The sequence below is a fragment of the Phascolarctos cinereus genome, unplaced genomic scaffold (genome assembly GCF_003287225.1).
Source record: "Phascolarctos cinereus isolate Bilbo 61053 unplaced genomic scaffold, phaCin_HiC Scaffold_726;HRSCAF=1367, whole genome shotgun sequence".
Lineage (NCBI taxonomy): Eukaryota > Metazoa > Chordata > Mammalia > Diprotodontia > Phascolarctidae > Phascolarctos > Phascolarctos cinereus.
Genome location: NW_027556098.1, coordinates 131,767,671 through 131,790,181, shown reverse-complemented (window position 1 = coordinate 131,790,181; position 22,511 = coordinate 131,767,671). Strand labels below are relative to the sequence as shown.

The following is a 22,511-nucleotide window of genomic DNA, read 5'->3' as shown; positions in this document are numbered from 1 at the left end:
CCAATTAACTAGGATCTTTTGAAATGAAAAGGGCTTAGGAGAAGACTTGAGCAAAATGCAGTCCATACTTTCATTGATGTGGGGGAGGAATGATGAGCATGGACTAGTTACATTCTGTCAGATGTCACTCATGTGCCATTTGGTTTTGCTGGACTTCTCTCCCCCCATCCCCATCCCCTACCATTTCTTTTTAAAGCTTGGTTTGCTGGGAAAAGGAATGGTGGAGGGATATATGCAGAAATGAATGGGATGTAAAACCAAAATGCATCAATTAAAAAAAAAAGAAAAGGGCTCTGGCTTTTGAGGTACGGGCACTTCTCACATGCAAGTATCCAGTATACTTTCTGTGTTTGCTAGTTTTTCCCCAGGGTTTAGGAGGGAAGAGCAGTTTCAGCTTTACCCTTGCAACAGTCATCAGCAATGGAGTAATATGATTAAAAACAGATTAAATTTTAATTAGTGCTAAAGGACACAAAGAACAACTGAGAATAAAACCAAAGATATCAGGAAGCTTGTTTATAATAGACTGGGAGTTCCAAAGGGCACCATGGAAAAGGGTAGTAAAGGGGATTGAACCTGAGAAGGGTAAGGGCTGGACAGGATGAAGATGAGAATCTGAGAGGAGGTAACAGGAAATGATGGCTTTTCACCTGCACTAAGATGGGCATAGTGTCTAGGACTAGGGAGGTGCCCTATATAATGCCCTCCCCAGACCTCATCTAAAAAACTATGTTCAGTTCCTTTTTTTGTTGTTGTTGTTGTTCAGTTGTATTTTAGCCATGTCTGACTCTCTGTGACCCCATTTGAGGTTCTCTTGACAAAGATATTGGAGTGGTTTGCCATTTCCTTCTCCAGCTCATTTTTGCAGATGAGGAAATTGAGGCAAACAGGGTTAAGTGACTTGCCCAGGGTCACACAGCTAGTAAGAGTCTAAGGCCAGGTTTGAACTCAGGAAGATGAGATTTACTGACCCCAGGCCTGACACTCTATTCACTGCATTATGTAGCTACCCCAGTAATAACATTTATATAGCTCTTATTATATGCCAGGCACTGTGCTAAGTACTTTACAATCATTATTGCATTTGATGCTCACAACAACCCCGGGAGGTAGGCACTGTTATTATACTAATTTTACACATGAAGAAATAGAGGTAAACAGAGGCATAGGTTAAATGACTTGCTTAGGGTCACATAGCTAGTAAGTGTCTGAAGCCAGATTTCAACTCAGATTTTCCCAACACCAGGCCTAGCTCTATATTCACTGTGCCATATAGCTGTCTACCATATTTTAAGGAAGGACACTGATAAGATGAATGGTGGAAGCCTTCATTTAGTGATATGAGAACTGGTTGAAGGAATGTTACTCGCTACTTGTCAGAGGAGAAGTTTTGAGGGAAGGATGTGGTGGTATGATTGTTTTCTTCAGGTATTCAGAGGATTGTTAATGGGACAACAAATCTGAGTTGTTCTGGTTGGCCCTGGAGGGAAGAACTGGGAGCAACGGGTGGGCAAAATTAGCTTCGATGTAAGAAAAAGTCCCTAACAATTTGAGTCAACCCCAATGGAATGGACTGTCTCTCTTTTGAAGCCTCAAGTAAATTCTGGATGACCCCCCGAAGGTGAAAAAGGGGCAATTCTTCTTCAGTTAGGACTTTGACTGGATGACTTCAAAAGTTCCAACTCTAAGATGCTCTTGTTCTGTGATTCTGAAGTTTTGGGGCCTTAGAAGCTTTTAATAAGAAATAACAGAGAGCCAGGATGAATGAGCATAGACATATATAATTGGAAAAGGAGGTGGGCAGGTTACATAGAGAGAATGAGGCAGAACAGATGGACTGCCCAAGTGCTGAGCTCATTTCTATGCAACACTAAAAGAATCAGAGGAAAGCCTCCCATGTTTTCAATGGCTCCTCTGTAGAGGATTTATGAGAAAAATAAGAGACAGAAATTGCATTGGAGGAGATGGTGTGAATAGGTCACATGGCAGGGATACAGTTTTTGCCTAATGAGTTCAGTGTTACTGAAGTCAAGGTCATGACTTTGATTTCTGGTTTCAAAATTTTTTTAAACTGTTGACCAGTCACCAATTATAATTCTCACAGATTGGCCACTAATAAGTCCCAGCCTAAGTCTCTGTTGATCATTGTTTGGGTTTTGAAGGCTTAGAATGAGTATAAATAGCATTTGTTTCTGTTCTGGTCAGAAACCCTGAGGATATTCCCCTGCTGGACTGATCCCCTCCTCTGACCCCAGTAGGTAAAAGAGGCTATCTTTTGCCTCATTTCTTACTTAGCCTAATCACCGAATTGGGTGTTGCCTCAGACTGAAACCTGGGAAAAAACCTTAGCTTAAAAAGGCCAAGGTCTCCCACTGTATCCAGGGCCATCCCAGTTGTCCTGATCTATGTCTTGCTAGATCCAGATGGCTCTGGAGGAGAAAGTGAGGCTGGTGACTTTGCACAGCCCTGCCTCACTTAAATCCAATTCACTTGAAAGTCAAGATATCACCTTCCTGATGTCATTGGTTCTCTTTAAAAACGAAGGACAAACAACAACAGCACAAGGCACTATGCATGATGTTGTAGTGGGATACAAAGAAGAGTTTGACAGATAAGAAAATTGAGACAGAGTTGTTGAATGCTTGTCCTAAAGTCACATGACAAATCAGTACCAAGATACAGTGAAAAGAGTGCTGGGCCATGACTCGGGAGATCTGGGTGCTGGTCCCAGCTCTGCCATTATCCAACCCTGAACAAGTCATTTCCAACTAACTGCCTCAGAATTTTCATCTGTAAAGTGAAGGTTAGGCCTAGATAACTTCTAATTTTCCTTCCAATCTTAAATTCTATAAGTCTGTGAGTAAAACATGATCCTTGTCCTCAAAGATCTCACAATCTAGTCGAGGAGACAAGATAGAAACAAACAAGATAAATATTAAAATATTTAAATGACAGCTCAAGAGGTCAATAGAGTGATGCCACATAGTGATGTATCATTAAGTGCCAAATAAATGATATAGAATAAGAATTCAGAGGAGAGAGAGTCCTTCAAGCTGAGATAGGGAAGGTCTTTATAGAGAGAATGAAGAAATCTGAGCCAGAGCTTGAAGGATTTATGCAGACAGAGAGGATGGGAAAGGACATTTCAGGTTAGCAAAATGATTTAAGCCAAAGCATATAATTGGGGATGTATATGGGGCAGCTAGGTGTTGGAGCGGATAGAGTGCTGGGCCTGGAGTCAGAAAGACTCATCTTTGTAAATTTAAATCTGGCCTCAGACACTTACTAGTTGTGTGATCCTGGGCAGGTCACTTAATCTTGTTTGCCTCAGTTTCCTCATCTGTAAAATGACCTGGAGAAGGACATAACCAACTACTCCAGTATCTTTGCCAAGAAAACCCCAAATGGGGTCACGAAGAGTTGGACACAACTGAAACTACTGAATACCATCAGCAACAAAAGATGTATTTGGGGAATGTTAAATCTTTGGCAGTACAAATGCTCTATACTATTTTGCTTGGTGATTTCATCAGCTCCCAAAGAAATAATTATCATCTATGCAGATGACTCTCAGATTTATTTACCCAGCCCTAACTTCTCTCCTGACCTCCACTCAGCTGCCTATTGGACATTGATGTCCTTGAACTAGATGTCCTTTGAACATCTTGAACTTAACATGTCCAGAACAACTCATTATCTTTTCCTCAAACCCCATCACCCTTCCAGACTTTCCTATTATCAGAAGTGTCATCATCCTCCCAATTACCCAAGCTCAAAGCCTCAGTATCATTCTCGACTCCTCCCTCTCGTTCACCTCCCATATCCAATCTGTTGCCATCTTGTTGATTCTATTTTTGTAGCATCTCTAGTATATCTCCCCTTCTCTCTCCTTTAAATTGATGTCACCAGTATGGTGCAGGTTCTCATCCCTTCACCACTGGATTCTTGCAACAGCCTTCAGGCTGGCTTCCCTGCCTCAAGTCTCTCCCTTCTCCCAATGTGTAGGTCTATGTCAGACTCCTGCAGTGGCTCCCTACCACTTCCACAATCAAATATAAAGAGCTCTATTTGGTTTCTAATGTCCTTCATAACCCAACTCTTTTCTACCTTTCCAGTCTTCTTACTATTTCTCTTCATCATATGCCCTACAATCCAGTTTCACTGGCCTCCCCGTTGTTTCTCACACTATCTCCCAACTCCAAGCATTTTCACTGGCTGTCCCCCACGTCCAAGGGAGGTGTCATTTGAATTGAATTTTGAAGGAAATGAGGGATTCCAAAAGGTGGATTTCAGGTGTATGTCACATAGTAGGCATTTATTAAATGCTTGTTGAATTAAATTGAATTGATGTCACAGAGGCAGCATCAGTAACATCAGGGTCAGTGATGAGGTCCCTCAAGTTATGGAGAAAGTTGGTGATGGGGATACAACTAAAACCAAACTCTCCATGACTCCTCTATTCGCCAACCAAGAATCAACCACACATGAGCAGAGTGAAGGCAAGTATCAGAATCAGGGATCACAAGGTGACAGATTTAGAGTGGGATAGGACCATTGAGAACATTTACAGATGAGGAAACTGAGGCTCAGACACATGAAGTGGCCAGTGTTGCCCAAGGTCACACTAGTAGTAGATGATCAGAACAAAGATTTGAAGACAGGTCCTCTGAATACATTGTTCTTTCCAATACACCTTATTGCTTCTTCAAAAGGCCTTAATGCTGCATTTCCTTTTGATAAAGAATTCCTGTCAGGGTCTCCTTTTAGAGACAATCAATAACATCTCATTTTTTGTTTAAGACGTTAAGTTTTGCAAAGCATTTTACTTATATCATGTCATTTGATCCTCACAACAATCCTGTGCTATAAATTATCTACATTTTTTAGATAAGGACACTAAGGATCTGATTGAGTTTGAGTGATTTGCTCAGGGTTCCATAGGTAGTGTGGTCAATACTCAAAAGAGTAAAGCAGCTCAGCCCATTTCCATCTTTTTATAAATATGATTGAATGTAAGTGTTCAGAACAATATCAAACCACAACTCTAAAAGATTGTTCTCTGCTGTAGTCTGCTTTTGTATCCCCCATAGAAACCAACATAATGCTAGGTATAGAACAGACAGCAGCAAATCTGTGTGGATCAATATGCAAGAAACAATACAGACTGCCTGGGAACCCAGGAAAAAAGGAAATGTTCCTAGGAAATAAATTCCCTGTGGATCCAAAAGCTAATCAGCGTTTGTGGTTTTTTTCTTTTCAAAAAGTCATACAAAAAGCCATCAATGGAGGAAAAGGTGGGAGGAAAGATTTGAAGACTTGATTCCCAACCTGCTGATCAATGTGAGCTCAGTTTTCTTCGCAAAAGTTCTGGCTGTTAACTCTGAATGCTTGTCTTGTAATACCACCAGTGGGCAGCATGAGGGTATGTCCTGGTCATTGGTAACTTCACCAAGATGAGTTTCTTGGCATAGTTTCTCAAATGTTGGTGTCTTCAATGAGACCAAAAGATTGTAGGTTCCTAGATTTCAATCTGAAAGAGAACTCAAAAGGCCTTCTGATTCCCCCTCCACTCATTATTTTTACAGCCTGACATAAAAGTACAATCAAAGAATTCTTTATTAAGCACATGGCTGGGAATTCACTAATTTTCAAGGGTCTTTCTAGGGGCCTTAGTCATTAAGGCTCAAGGAGTTTTGGGTGTCAAAACCTAAATGCGTGAGCCATCTTTTGTTTCAAAATTCTGATGAATGTGCTTAAAGGTAAAGTTTATTTGTACCTCTAAGGTTTTCTATATAGACACCTTGGAAAAAGTAAATTTGTTTCAGGAGTTTTGTGAGGTACTGTGTTAGAACAGAAAATGGGACTAGGAACCAAGGGAGTTCTAAGCTCAGTTTGCTGGATGATTTTGGGTGAGCCACTTATTAGTCTCAGTTTCTTCATCTATAAGATGGGCAGGTAGGTGGTGTTATGGATAACACCAGGAGTCATGACGACCTGAGTTCAAATACAGCCGCATACACTTACTAGTTGTTTGACCCTAAGTAAGGATTTAACCTTTGTCTGCCTCAGTTCCTTAACTGTAAAATGGGGATGATAATAGCATCTACCTTGTAAAAAGCACAGTGGCATATAGTAGGAGGTATATAAATTCCTTCTCCTTCCACATCCATTCCACCTTCCTCAAGGACAGGTGAGAGTTATAATGTGATAATGGCTCCAAAAGTACAAAGCACGACAGGTGTAATCTTGACACCTTTCTGATGTGACGATAGGAATTAGGACCTAGAAGTGACTTTAGAGATCATCTAGTCTAATTCCCAAATTTTACAGATAAGAAAACTGAAGCCCAAGGAGTTTAAGTGAGCTGTCCAACATCACAAAAGTACCACAGTAAGTGTGCCAGAGCCAGGGTTTGAAGGATCCCAGTAGGTGTGTCCTTTGTCTTCAAGTCCAGTTCTGTTATTCTGCCTTCTTTGGAAATCATTTAGCTGGCTATCTTAACTATCTCAACAGAAAGACTGCAGGGCAACCAAAAATCGGTATCACAAAATCCACACACTTGCACAAGACCAGTTGTATACACAAGTCAAATAGCCTTGGTTATCTGGTTTCCCACTACCAGATTAGAAGCAAGGATGTGTGTGTATGTATATGTATGCACATACTATATCTATAGCTACATGTTGATTTCTCTATATGCATATAGAGGCATTAAATATATTATATTCAACGCATATATGATGTATATGTATATATACTTATAGATCTCTCTGTATAGATAAAGCTAGATATAGGTATAACTACACATACATATATAGCTGTATCTATAGATACCTAAATATATTTATAGGTATGGATAGATGTAGTTATATGTAAATGTATCTAGATGTATAAATATAGATATATCTGTATCAATATGCAGATCAATATGTATATACATATATATTTAATATCTCTCTTGATGTCTCTCTAGCAATCCTTATCTATCTATATATCAATCCTTCCTCCTACCCACCTCTCTCTCTTTCCCTTCTCTCTCTCTCTCTCTCTCTCTCTCTCTCTCTCTCTCTCTCTCTCTCTCTTCGTTCTCTCTCTCTCTCTTAGTAGGAGGGAGGACCGCTGGAGGCAGGCACACAGACAACAGCAAAAAGTATGAGGGAAGAGAAAGAAAAAATGAAAAAATATACAAGGTGTCCTAAGATTGCACTAAAACTTTTAGGTCACTGCAGAAGTTAAAAACCATAGAAGTCTGGGGAACTTTGTTGGGGGTAGGGATTGTATTGGTTTTACTTCTGAACACTCAGAGCCTAGTCACAGTACCTTGCACCTAGTACTTAATACAATTCTGTTGAATACAGATGTCTACATGTATCAAAAGCCTCTGTGGACATTGCTGTGTTACAGGAAGTGATGTTCATAATGAAGACCTTGAGTCATCAAGAAAAGGCAAAATTCTGTTTAGTATGGTTTATTTTTAAAAAGCAGGGAAAGTTTTTAGAAAGATTTCTTTCCAAATTGTTAAGTTTAAAATAATTGGTGCTTAAAGGCATAATCAGTTACCTGGAAAATTTTCTTCTGTACGAAAAAAAGCTCATTCTCTGAAGATGCTGAGTCAATGAGGCTCTAGTGCATTATTATTTTTTTACTGTGATCTGTAGTCCCTTCCAAAGGGTCACACCTGCCCATTCACTCCAACCTCTCAGTGTCAATTACTCTGTCTCACTGTTTGATGACTGGTGCACCAGTTACTGTTTCTTGAGCTGTCCAGTAGTTAATCAATCTCAATAAATACTGAAGGCTTAACCACTCAGAAATCAACCCTTTCCCAGTGGAAAAATCCTTCAGCATAATCAAGCAAAGGAAGATTTTAGTTTGAAAAGAGCCAGAAACTTAAGAATCTCACCTATCCATGAGAAAAAAAAAAGCACTATGTGTTTGTTACCAGAAAATTGCAGTCATTCTCTTCTGTGACTACTGCAATGAGGTCAGCAACAAAAAAGTCAATGTCTTCACATTCTTTTTATTCTCCACAGACACAAGCATAAGTACAGAAATGAGAACAAGGCACAGGAGATAGCTTTCCAGAGATGATATTTCCTGCTTAGTCCTTCCATTTAGGTGAGGATGCTGGGCAAATATCAGCTTAAGGGGAGACAGCATGCCAACCCACAAGCAGTATCCTAAGCTCTTTATCTCACCATGAAAATGAATTGCCTCCATTCCCTCCTTCACTATTTCTCTATATGAACAGATGCTATGAGGGTCTGGTGGCTAACCAGGGAAATAGAAATCTATACCACAGCAAAAAGGACTTTCTACTATTATAAAATAGACTTATAATAGCTTCTATATTAAAGACTAGCCTTTTACTCTTCTAACATACTTTAAAATGATTCACTGAAAGTAGAATTTCTACTACTATAACAGTTAATATAATTAACATATATTATAATATATAAAATTAATATAACATAATATAATACATTATAATATATAATAATATATTAAAGACTAACTTCTAACTCTTATAATACTCTTTAATACGAAGTACATAATTTAGCACTTTATTATATTCTCCTGTTGATCAAGAATTCCTTCACATATGTGACATTTGATTCCCAAAATAGACTATAAGCTCTTTGAGGGAAGGGACAATATCTTCAAGTTAATATATTTTTTTTAAACACTGTAAAAAAGGTAAGAGGCAGCCAGGGTAATGGATAGAAGCCAGGAAGTGCTGGGGTAAAGTCCAGCCTTCAATATATGTTGGATATTTATTTCCTGTCATCTGTACTCCTTGGTTTTGACTCTACCATCATTATACCTCCTTCCTTCCCCGCCCCAATTCATCACCAGTAAACCAGAGAGATTCCTTCAGCTTGTCTACTTACACCACATCAGTACTCTCAGTTGCCTCTGATTTGAAGGCTGAGTAAAAAACTCTCCCCCCACCCAAATGTCCTTTAAAGAGGGCTCAGAAGCCCAGTCAACTGTTCATTTCCCACCAGCTGAACTGTTTGGTTTAGATTCCACCACCATCATATCCTCATGCTAGGTGCCTTTGCCTTATCCCTTTTTCAGATTCTTTCGGTATGTTGCTTTCCCTCATTAGACTGTAAGCTCCTTGAGGGCATGGACCATATTTGTTTTTCTTATTTGTATCCCTAGTGCTTAGCACAGTACCTGAAATACAGAATGCACTTAATAAATGTTTATTGTATTATATTACTGTACTGTATTTGTGACTGTGGGCCAGCTACCCAACATCTTAGTGCCCTAGGCAGCACTGGAAGACTAAAAGTTGCAGTACAGTTGCCAATCTGAATTAGTAGAAGGGGCTCCTTTGTCAGGAATTCTCATCCGGAATGAAATCATAGATGACCTGGGAAGACTTTTGCAATGACCCTAGATCACAACAACAACAAAAAAATAATGCAACAGTGTCTCACTGACCTAACATCCTCAAAGGGTGAGTTCTGTGCAAGAAAAATTTCCACATAACCGATTATGCCTTTAAGCAAAAACAGTGTAAGGAATTATGCCAGACGCTATGGAAATAGGGATGAAGTAAGGCACAGACTTGGTTCTCAAGGAACTAACTAGCTAATGGGAGGGATTTCCACTTTTTCCATACACTGAGTTAGTTCCTAGAGACTGTCTTGATGTGACTCACAGTAAGGCTCGATCCTGACTGTTTATGCATTGCTGTTCTCTATTTGGACATTAGCAGGTGCATAAAGGTGGTGAAAGATAAAAGATATTTATTGGATAATACTGGAGGAATGAAGCAAAATACAAAGCATTAGAAACTGTGGCTGTCTGCTTTTACCTAGGCCTGGTGTAGGAGACCAACATACCCTTGTTGATTAACAGCTGAGTGATCACTGGGAAAAACTTCCCTTTCTGCCTTTCCCTAGGGAGCAGTACTGCCCTACCTCATTGATGGCCAGCTGCTCCCCTCCTCCTCCTGGGTGGCCGTAATGGTGGGTGGAGCTTCGGAAGTCCTCATACAGGTCCTCCTCACTCCCCAGCTCATCTCCAAGGGCTGACTTATCCAGGGCTCCATCAGGAATCACTGAAACAAGACAGAATTATATTTGACCAAAGAGGGACAGGGTTGAAGGCAAGCACAAGAAAGAGGAAAGGGGGAAAGGAGACCAATGTTTTCATTATAAATGCTCCTTCCAGGATATCTTTTCATGTTAAAAACCAACAGAAGGCACCTTGGAAGTATTTTCCCAAACCAGACAGGCCACAAAAATTTTATCTAGTTCATAAAGTGTACATTGGCTCATGGTCCCTCTACCATTCCCTGCCTCATGTCTCCCTTTCCTTTATCTCATTTCTCAAAGCTCATCTCATGAAGTCAGAAGAATATAAACATCTGTCTGCCTGTAGCAGAAACACTTATGAGTTCTCTCCACAATATACATCCCTGTGATAAGCAAACCAAGGGGAAAAACTCAGGGCACAACTGCACATTTCTGACTGTCTGGCTTCATTAGCAATGCTGCCTGATTTCCCTTAGGTCTGCTCTGCTTTCCTTGGGATCCAAACACTTGTTTGCACTAGTACTTAGTCTGTTTCATTCATTCATTCACTGAGCAAGTTTTTTTTTTTAGGACTTTATTTTTTTCATTATTATTTTTTTAAAATTTATTTATTTTTAGTTTTCAACATTCACTTCCAGGAGATTTTGAGTTTTAAATTTTCTCCCCCTTTTCCTCCCCCCCCTCAAAATGGTATGTAATCTGATATAGGCTCTACTTACACATTCATATTAAGCGTATTTTCATATTAGTCATGATGTATAGAAGAGTTAGAACTAATGGGAGAACCATGAGAAAGAAGAAATAAAACAAAACAACAAAAGAAAAGGAAAGCAAATAGTATGCTTCCATTTGCATTCAGACTCCATGGTTCTTTTTCTGAATGTGGATAGCATTTTCCATCATGGGTCTTTTGGAGTTATCTTAGATCCCTGCATTTGAGCAAGTCTTTATTGAGGTTTTCTTACTCTGTGTCCTGTGCTGAGAAAGATACATTTTAACAGATGAGAAAAATTAGAGAGGTTAAATGACTCAGTAGTAGCTTTACAATGAATTATTACTCGCTGTGATTTTGGGCAACTCACAACCTCTCTGGTCCTGTTTCCTCATCTTCAAAATGGGGCAGGGGAGGTTGGGCTACAGTAACTCTAAGGGCCCATACAACTAACAATCAATGAATGTATCCCTCCTCAGTCTCTTCTATATCTTAACTGTGGGCACCTCCAAGGCTCTGTCCTGGACTCTTTTCTCCCTTTTATACATTTTCTCAGTGACCTCATCAACTCTCATTTTTAAATTATAATCTCTCTGCAGGTGACTCCATCCTTAAACTCTCTTCCAAGCTCCAGTTCTACACTGATAACAGCACATTAGACAATACAAACAATATAGAAAATTGGTACCATAAATTCCTGAGACCCCCATTTTATGAGCCATAATAAAATAAATATATTTTAATACAAAATAAAAATAAAGCCTCCCTCACTGAGACCACACTCATTTAGAACTTAGAAAAGGTAATTATAGCAAAGGATGAGTTGAAGTTTGTCATTAAAAGACCCAAATTTTTGTTGACAGTTAATCTATTGCTGTATAAACTTGAAACAAATAAAGCTCCATTTCTTTAAAAAATATCCTATAGCTCAGACGTTTCACTTACACAGACGGCCAATTCTCTGATGTACGTAAAGTGTGTCCTTCACCGTTTTAAGTTCTTGGGAAGGTCTATGACTCACCTAAATTCAGAGAGCTTATGAATTCACACATCACTGACTGCTCAGAGTAGATTAGAAAGGAGGCAGTCTTATGAATTCAGATAAGAATCACATTTATATAATATGCCTTGAGTTCTATTAAATACTTTTCTCAAAATAACCCCATGAAATAGATACTACAAGTATCATTCCAATTTTCAGATGGGAAACTGAGAGAGTTAGTAAAAGACTTGCCTATGGCTCCACAGCTAATCAATGTCAGAGTTAGGATTTGAACACAAGTCTTTTGAATCTAAATCTAGTGTTCTTTCCACTACAACATATGGTAAAATTATTTAGAATGCAATTTCCTGCTCATTTCACCATTCCTTTTAACCAAGAAGAATCTCAGTCTGGGCTGTATCCTAAGAAATCAAAGAGATGATGTGCTAAGGAGGCACTTCCCAAAGTAGCATTTTGCACGTAGTTTTTACCATACTGTCTTCTCATAATTTTACATAAATATGGTTGCCAGCCTAAAGATATCTGACTACCATATTTCTAAAGTCCTATGTCTAGAGATGTTAGAGCACAACACAGCAATCTGCTCAGCCTATAGCAGCTGCCTGCAAACCCTGACATTAAGGGCCGCTTCAAGAATTGGATCGGATGGTGGGTAGTTCAACGGGGCCAGAGCCTAAACGTGAGGAGAATTCCAAGGATATGGCAGCTAGAAATGGACAAGCCACAGGTGAGAACAGTCTCCAGGAGACAGAGACATATTTGACCCTGTGATGATAGTGTTTCAGGCGTACAGACATATGTTGGCAAAGGCAGTAGAGCATCATGGTAACAAGGAAGGTGCGCTGGCTGTGGCCTCAGAGGACTGGGCTTGGATACCGCCTCTGATGTCTGCTACCTGAGTGACCTTAGGGAAATCACTTTCTTATTTGTAAAATGAGGAGGTTGGAGGAGGGGGCCTCTGAGATCTCTTCCAGCTATGATCTTATGCCCAGGAATACTGGAGAGATGAAATAGGTTTAACTTTCAAAATGTTTTTTTTTTAATCAACAATCTCATTTTATTCTTGCAATGACCTCACAGTGGAACAAGGATCATTTTGGGCAGCTAGATGGCTCAGTGGACAAAGCACTGTACTTGGAGTCAGGAAGAGCTAAGTTCAAATCTGACCTCAGACACTTACTAGCTATGTGACCTTGGGCACTTAACTTCTATTTGCCTCAGTTTCCTCAACTGTTAAATGAGCACAATAATAGCAGCACCTACCTCCCAGGATTGTTATGAGGATCAAATGAAATGATATTCATAAAGCACTTAGCATAGTGCCTGGCACAATATAAATGCTAGCTATTGTTGTTGTTATTATTATTATTTGTATAGTTTATAAGTGAGAGAAATGAGACCCAGAGAAGTTAACTATCCTTTCCAAGGTCACACAGCTTGCTAATGACAGAGCTAGGACTTAAAGCTCAGGCCACAATTCTTTCCTCTGGATCACATTGTATCTAACTGCACTGAAGTTCCATAGCCTGAAGAGGCTGCTGCCGTGATAAATTATATTCCTGCAAAGCAGGCAAGCATGTAGAGGCTGATCTGTCAACCCGCCCACCATCCCCCACACTTCCCTGGGGCTCACAATTCAATAGTTTCTAATCAGGCAGGTGGAAGTATGGACTGTTCCTGTCAATTTGACAGGTTTATTTGAAACCCCTACTGATTGGAATAGGTATCAAGTTTAAATGGATGCCTTATGTGCTCTGGTTGTTTGATGAGATGGCTCCCAGAATTCAGTGCAAACCGGCACAGTCCCAGAGTACAGACCCCTCAGTCCCCCTGCCCAGCTTTTGTAGGGATCCCCAGGAACTTAATGTGAGGAACAGTGACAGGCTGGGCCCCTAATGGTCAGGACTTGTCTGTACAAACGCTCGGTTATTCAGGGCTCACTATTCCCCAGGATGGCTGTGGGTCTGCTTCAGTGTTGAGCCGAGGTGGGAATTAGAGGCCCCTGGGGTGAAAAGGTAAATTAGAAGAGGGCAAGATTTAAAATAACAGCCTGAAGGGTAATAGATTTCTGGGGAAATTTTCTCTTCCACTTGGATTCAGTACAAGGTCAGAGCCCGCAGCTGTTACACGCCAACCATTTTCAGTACCTATAGCTGGCACTTTTAGAACAATCACGTACACTATCTCATTGATGATTCTCCCCAAAGTCTTATAATAGGTACCCTTATTTTTATATAATTTTCAGAGGAAGAAACTATCAGAAGAAATTGTCAGATGGTCTGGCTTCAAATTCTGTCACTGATGTTTACTGCTTCTGTGAACCATGGGAAAGCCATGAGACCTCTCTCTGTCTCAGTTTTCTCATTTGTAAAAAGAATGGGTTAGACTAGGTAGCTTCTGAGGTTCTCTCCTGGCTCTCCAGCCAGGATCCTACGATCTTATCACTTTCTCAGGTCACACAGCTGTGACATTTCTGAGGCACATTCTTCTTGACCACGTCCAGGATTATCTCATGCTGCCTCTCATATCTTAATATCTAACACATGCTAATTCCTCACCTAACTGACCAGCCAACTGCTACTTAGATTTCTTCAGTGATTTTTGACTAGATTTACTTTGCTTGGGGGAAAATGTGTGGAGTTCTTTGGGAACTAATGGCCTCCAGGGATTCATTTGCCATGAATCAGTAGGTCAGGGTGAGGTACTTTTCATGGTGTCAAATTCAAATAGAAACAGGGGCCACTAAATCTTACCTAAGCATCCCTGTGGGCCCCATATTGGTTCAGAAAGTCACATATTAACATTATCTATGTTCTGTTGCATTTCATTTATTTTGCTATGCATTTCTCAGTTGCATTTTATTCTGCTTCAGGTGCACAGGGAGTATTGTAGGACAGACACTTGAAATTAGAAATGTAATGGCTTCTAAGAGCAGATTTAGAGCCTGGGGGTAGATTCGGGGTCCTTCAGTCCCACCCCTTTACCTTACAGATGAGGTCCAACAGGCAAGAAATGGCAAAGATGAGATCTGAACCCAGGACTGATGATTCCCAGTCTAGAATTCTTATTTATAGGGTAAAATCCAAATGATTTCACTTGGCATTTATGGCCCTCCATAACCTGGCTCCAACCAGGAGACACCTTTGATGATCCTATTGTTGAATTCTTTCTGGCATTTGGCTTGGCAAAGCCATGAGACCCTGGAGAGGACTGTTAAGAGAAAGCTGGTAATCTCTCCTTCTTTTTCTTACTGCAAAGCAAACAATTGCGGCGAACACCATTAAATCAAGAGGCCACACAGCTGGGCAACTCTTCCCTTCTCGGACCCAGATCAAAAAGGATGCCCTTGGTGAGACACAGAGCAGCAAGGAATAATATTCATCATGTACACACAAGCACAAAAATACACAAGCACACACTCATATACAAACACAGTATACTCCATATAATTTATTTGTGGCAGATTCCCTTCTGGGCTATTTGGCTAACTGGATGAATTCCAGCAAACACGGCCATAAATCTTCTCTTCCTACATGCCAGGTATGGGGGATGCTGTGAATTTATTGAAGTAGGCCTCCCACACACGTGTCAAAATGTGGCACTCAACTGCCATGAATTTGAGCTGGGAATGGGGATTTATGTCACCAAAATAATCCTCAGGGCAAATTTATAACTGTGTCAGGCTGGGCTGGTGGTTCATCTTCTTAGTCATAAAGCATTTGCTTTCCTGGGGGAGGAGAAAAGACAGAGAAACTCTAGAACTCACTATTGCCTCAGGAACAGCTTTGAAAAGTCTGCCTGGAGTTAGGGAGGGTGTATAGCTGTCTGGGTGCAAAGAGTTAATAAGCCATGGACCCAGAGCAGGACTAAAGAACAATCTTTCCCAGAAATTATCTAATCCAACCTGTACATGAACAGGATGTTCCTGACATCTTGAAGATCTCCACTGATCCAGGGGACTCACCACCTCTTCAGATAGCCCACTGCCTTCTTGGACAACACTAAACATTAGGAAATGTTCTTTAAATGGAACAAAAATATGCCTCTCTGCAGCTAACCCTTATACTTAGTTTGGCCCTTTGGAACCAAGAAGAATATAGTTCTTTGTATATAGATCTCCAAACATTTGAAAACAGTTATCACGTTGCTGCAAAGTCTTATTTCCTGCAGCCTAAAAAACTAATCCTCATATCCTATGGACTGTCATCCTCTCCCTACCCTGGTGCCTACGCTTTGGCACACTCTGCTTTCTCCATGTACTTCCTGAAATGTGGTCCCCAGAACTGGACACAATGACACTACCTGACCAGAGCAGGGTACAGCAAGACTATCACCTTCTTCATTTCATTCTGGACACTAGGCCTCTTTTTGTGCAGTCTACAATCACAATAGCTGTCTTGGGCTGCCATGTCACACTCACTGTCAAGCCCACAGTGAAAATATAGTAAACCCCTTGGGTCTTTTTTTTTTTTTAACATGAATTACTATCTAGGCATGCTTCCCTCATCTTGTATTTATGTTACTGATTTTTAAAACCCGAGCACAGGATTTTGCATTGATTCCTAGAACAGTTCTTATTAGATGGATTTGGTTCTGCATCCTACGCTGCCAAGGTCTTTTTGGATAGTGATTCTGTCATCTGATGGGTTAGTTATCCCTCTTTATCTTGCTTCAACTGCAAGTTTTGATAAGCCTGTCACCTGGGCTTTTATTTGAATTTTTGATACAAATGTTGACCAGACTAGGCTCAAGGACAAATGACGAATAGGAAAATAAGACAATTGTTCAGGATATAGCATGTATTTGGGGGGGAGGCAAAATGAGAGACAACTTTTAATATTACTTTTTATATGTACCTATTTTGTTTTGTTTTTTTAATAATTAATTAATTTATTTTTAGTTTTCAACATTCACTTCCATAAGATTTTGAGTTTTAAATTTTCTCCCCTCCTCCCTCCCCCCCAAAGATGGTGTACAATCTGATATAGGCTCCACTTAAACATTCATTTTAAGCATATTTTCCCATTAGTCATGATGTAAAGAACAATTAGAACTAATGGGAAGATATATGTACCTATTTTAAATGGTGTTTCTAAGAGATGGCCTTTTTCTTCATCAAGGCCAACCTCTTCCTCACGTGCCCTAGATCCCTTCCTCTCCTGTCTTCTCTAGCAGATCGCCCCCCTTATTGTCTCCCTTTTCTCTCTAATCTTCAGTTTCTCCCTGATTACCGGTACATTCCCTGCTACCTACAAACATAACTAGTTTTTTCTCATCATTAAGAAAACCTCCCTTCATCTTAGCATTCCTGCTATTAATAATATTAAATCTTTATATATTCTATATTATGTCTTTCCTTCCTTTCTTAATAAGACATCTTGAAAAAGCTATCTCCACAGCTTGACTAAACTGTCAATCCACTCACTAGATTCTCTGGTTTCTTCCAAAGCTCAGTTCAAATGTTCCCTCTTTTAGGAGACCCTTTCTGATTTCCCTAGTTGCTGGAGGCTTTCCCCTAAAGTAGTTGTTGTTCAATCATATCAGTTGTGTCTGATTCTTCATGACCCCATGTGGGATTTTCTTGGCAAAGATACTAGAGTAGTTTGCCATTTCCTTTTCCAGCTCACCTTGTATTTATTTGTATGTATTCTGTATATTTATACACATACATTATGTCCTCTGATAGAATATAAGCTCCTTGAGGGCAGGGGCCGTTTTATTTTTGTCTTTGTATCCCCAGTGCCTGACATTGCATTGTTTCAACACTGCATGGAAGAATTTCTTTCTTTCTTTCTTTCTTTCTTTCTTTCTTTCTTTCTTTCTTTCTTTCTTTCTTTCTGGTTGGGCAATGGGGGTTAAGTGACTTGCCTGGGGTCACACAGCTAGTAAGTGTTATGTGTCTGAGACTGGATTTGAACTCAGGTCCTCCTGAATCCAGGGCCGGTACTCTATCCACTGCGCCAGCTAGCTGCCCCAAGAATTTCTGAAGATAATTTTAGTTCATTTTCTGTGACCTCATTCCTTTCCCGAACACACTGTCAAGGTCAGGACAAAATCGAACCAGTATCTGATAAGTGGAAAGGTCTCTTTTCCTGTTATAGCTTTTTAACTGGTCTTCTGACTTAGTTTCTACTTAAATTATTTTGCATGCTGCCATCAGATTAATCTTCCTAAAACTCTACTTTCCGAAAGCTGCCTTATTTACTTTTAGATTGAAGTTGAACCTTCTCATCCTGTCAACCAATCTGGCTCCAAACTGCTCATCCCACCTTATTTCTCACACTCCCCCATTAGTGCTCTCATGCTATTACTCATGCCATAATTTCTCTATTACTTTCAAGGTCCAACTCAAGTCTTATCTCTTCCATGAAGTCTTCCCTGACCACCAGCCCACAAGTAATCTCTCTCTCTCTCTCTCTCTCCCTCTCTCTCTCTCTCTCTCTCTCTCCCTCTCTCTCTCTCTCCCTCCCTCTCTCTCTCTCTCTCTCTCTCTCTCTCTCTCTCTCTCTCTCTCTCTCTCTCTCTCTCTCTCTCTCTCTCTCTCTCTCTCTCTCTCTCTCTCTCTCTCTCTCTCTCTCTCTCTTCCCCTCCATCCTTTCTGCTCCTCTCCACCCCAAACTCCTTTTAACACAGCAATTATTATCTGTAGCATTCACTTGAGCACTTATCATAAATTGCCTTATGATGTTATTTAGCTTTTTTGTGTTTATCTTCTCTCCTCAACTAGACTCTGCTCCATCATGGAAATGATCACATATAGGCAGTTAGTTACTGTAGTCAGTAGAGTGCTGGACTTGCAGTCATGATCACCTGAGTTCAAATCCTGACTCTGATGTTTATTAGCTGTGTGTGATCCTAGGCAAATTAACTTAAATTCTCTCAATCCCCATTTCTTCATTTGTAAAATGAGGATGATTATAGCTTCTCTACTTTAAGGGTTGTTATGAAGACTAAATGTGGTTACATGTGTAAAGCCCTTTTCAAATCTTATGGCACTATATGAGTTATTAATAGTAATTACATGTTATTATGTCATCTCTCAGCTAGGTGGCGCCATGTATAGAGTGCCGTGCCTGGAGTCATAGGAAGACTGGGCAGATGCAGCCTACTGTTCCAAGAAATTACTCTGACATTTCCAGTCATGCTCGGCTGATGAGAAGTCAGATTATTTAAAAGGGATAGGTAATGTAATCATTAAAGATAACAACGATATTCATGATATTGAAAATTTAGAGCAATGGAGTTTGAGGAGAGCAAAAAGAAGAATCACGTGGGATCTCCTTAGCAGTCAATAAAGCTGTGAGTTGTTATGTCCTGAGGTCTCTGAGAACAATTTCCTTTGTGAGAAGCTTCTTATATGTCGTTTGGTCCACTAAAACCCCTAGATCTTTTCCTCATAAACTGGTATCTAGGAATGCCTTCCTTGTCCTGTATTTATGTAATTGATTTTTTGAACCCAAGCACAGGACTTTACATTTATTCTAATCAAACTTTGCATTAAGTAGATTCAGCCCTTGATTTAGCCTAAGGACTTTTTAGATGCATGCCAGCAAGGATAAGTTCTTTTGGATCCCTTTGTAAGTCATGTTCTACAGCCCAAGTTGCTGTTAGTCCTAAAATGTGGCATGTGCAACACCAAGAAGGAACTGGCAGGGGATGAGTTAAATGTGGTAGGTCCAGTCTTGCTGAACCATCCTTTCTAAAGCCATTCCCTCTCCTTTAGTTTATGTCTATGTCAAATGTTGGGAGATTCTGGCACCTATATGATGAGCCCATTACAAAAAGGCAATCAAACTGTGGACCAAAAAAGAGTCACTTAAATTTGTGTATTTTCCTTGGCAGCACCAATCATTTCTCCTTCCCAGGGAATGGCTTCTGACAGTACTATGACAAGACTTGGCAAGACTATGGAATGAATTATGTTCTTCATTCATTTGCTTCCTGATCTCTTCTGATCCCTGGGTAGCTGCTACCCTGCAAATCCCATTATTGCATTTATATTATTCTCCAGAACTTGTCCACCATGTAGGTGGCTTGCCACATGGTGGTCAATGGGAAAATCTCATGCACAGAAATTATGTTCTACACAGCATGCAAACAGTTATTTTACAATGTCAGCAAAAGCTCCAAGTTTCTCATAGGAAGTAATACAAGGTAAAGAAAAAAGGAGGGAGAAGATCTCTCTCACTGTCACCTGAAATTCTTTATTTAACTTTGTCACATTATCTGAAATTTCATAGTAAGAGATAAAGGTTGTTTTTCTTTGAGGGAGAGTAGCTAATAACCCTTTTCTAGAAGTATAATGGATAAAGCTTATTAATTACGGTAACTCATACATTACTGTAAATTAGTTTGTCAGATCACTTTCCCCCTGTCATTTAGCTAAGATTAGTGCAGATGGAAGTTTGGGTGGAAAGAAGATTGAAGGGGTAATTTTAAAGAGTTGACCACTGTGGATGAAGATGGGGTGACAGTGGGGAATAGTATGAAAAAACTAGGCACCTAGAGGGCCAGGAAGTTGAAGAATGGGGTAGAAAGAGGAAAGTCAGGGTGCTAAAAATAAGTTCTTGAACTTTAAAGCTTTGTCCAACTTCTCCATCATTCTTCCTATTGCTCCAGCATCCTGTTAGTTCAGGTAATGTTAGAGGGAAAGAGTTTTATGGGGAGAGGGACAGAGCTTTGAAGAAGCCATTCCTCTGATGGTCATCTAAAGGATATATCTAATAAATGCCTCCTATCCCTTGACACAGAATTCTGTATAGCACCCTCACAGAAAAAAAATTTTAAATGATAACTGGGAAGCAAATATTCTAAGAAGGTGAGATGAGAGAATAGAGTATGAGGGCTTCAGTGCTTTTATTATTTTTTGGGAAAAAGACCAAACTCTTGGGTATTGCACTCTTTAGTACCAGCTAGCCCCTGCCTTTCTCCAGACTTTGATCAAACTACAAATTCACCAAATATTATATTCACATAGGATCATAGGTTTGAGTTGTAAGAAATCACAGTGATTCTCTGAAAGACATCCCCACTATGACACACCCAAAAGCGGCCAGCCAGCCTCTGCCTGCAGATCTCCAGTGAGAAGGGCTGGAAGGTGGGGGAGGTGCGAGAAGCACCATCTCTGAAGATGGCCCATTCCATTTCTGGAGAGTATTCATTGTTAAGAAAGTCTTCCTTACATCGAGCCTGAATCTACCTCTTTGTAACATCTGCCCAGCGGCTTCTAATTCTGCCCTCTGGGGCCAAAAATAGAATACTCTGATCTCTCTTCTATACGATGAAGGCAGCTATCAGGTCCTCCTGGGACTTCTCTTAGCAAGGCTAAACACTCTCAGTGCCACTAACAAATCTTTGCAAGGCATGAACTTGGGGTCCTCCATCATCCTGGTGGGCTTCCTCTGAACACTCTCCTAGCTTACCAATGACCTTCCTAAAATGTGGCTCCCAGAATGAAACATAATACTCCAGATGTGTTGGGGTTTTTTTTCTATTCAATTAAGAACAAAATCCACAGCATATCTATAATCGGGACCTGAGTCTTTATGAAGCTAATAATTAATCCAGAGATGTTTTCTTGGCCTTGTTCTCCCCTCTTACTACACTGTCTCCCTTGGCAATTTCTCACTCCAGTAGGTTTGCCTATCGCCTGTATGCACCTAACTCTCAAATCTCTATCTTGAGACCTGACCTCTTCTTTACTGAGCTCCAAATCTACATTTCTAACTACCCATAGAACACAGATTCCCATAAAATCTGCATACTAACCCAGAGCTTTTAGAATCTTCCCTGGAGATCTTTAAGGCCAGACTTATATAGAAGGGAAAAAAAAGAACATTTGTAGTATAAAAAGAGAGGTCTCTGGCTTTATTTTTTTCTGTTGCTTTAAATAAATCTCTGTGCTTCCGACAACAGCTCAAGGATTAGCCAATATGGTAAACTACAAAGAGTACAGAGTTTGAGAATGGAGGACCTGGGTTTGGATCCTAACTCTGTCACTTACTACCTGTGCAGTCTCAAATAATGGGAGCAGTGTGGTTTAGTGAAAAAAACACTGACTCTAGGGTCATTCCTATGACCCTGGGTTCAAATTCTACTTCTGACACATTAACCTACATGACATTGGGCAAGTCACTAACTTAACCTTAACCTCTCTGGACCTCAGTTTATACTTATATAAAATGAATGGATTGGTTTAGATGGACCCTGAGATCTCAGCTCTCTCTGCATTTGTGATTGCCACCTGGATATCTTTTCCTGCACTATAAATGCAACATGTTTCAGATTGAGCTTATAATCTTTCACCCTGAGAGTTCTGTCCTGGCCTCTCTTCTCTTCTCCCTTTATATTACTTCACTTGGTGATTTCATCAGCTCCCATGGATTTAATTATCATCTCCATGTTGATGAATATCAATTCTACCTATCCTGCCCCAAACAATCTGTGACCTCCAATTTTGCCTCTCTAACTACCTTTCAGACATCTTGAACTGGATACCCAGAAGACATCTTAAACTCAATATGTCCAAAACAGAACTTATTATCTTTCCTTCACACCCTCCCCATCTCTCCCAACTTCCCTTATTACTATATATGGCAACACCATTCTTCCAGTCCCTCAGGCTTACAACCTAGGAGTCATCTTGGATATTTCTCTGATATCACTATCTCTCACCCCCATATCTAAGCTGTTGCCAAGGCCTGCTGATTTCACCTTTGCACCATCTCTTGAATCTACTTTCTTC

General features: G+C 40.2%; 1 protein-coding gene across 1 annotated transcript in view; it reads right to left on the bottom strand.

Annotated features, from left to right (window-relative positions):
* ARHGEF4 (Rho guanine nucleotide exchange factor 4) overlaps positions 1–22,511 on the bottom strand; it is a 499,313-nt gene that overhangs the window by 73,456 nt on the left and 403,346 nt on the right. The window contains 1 exon segment of the mRNA XM_020967146.2: positions 9,936–10,075. Coding sequence (XP_020822805.2) covers positions 9,936–10,075 — 140 coding nt within the window.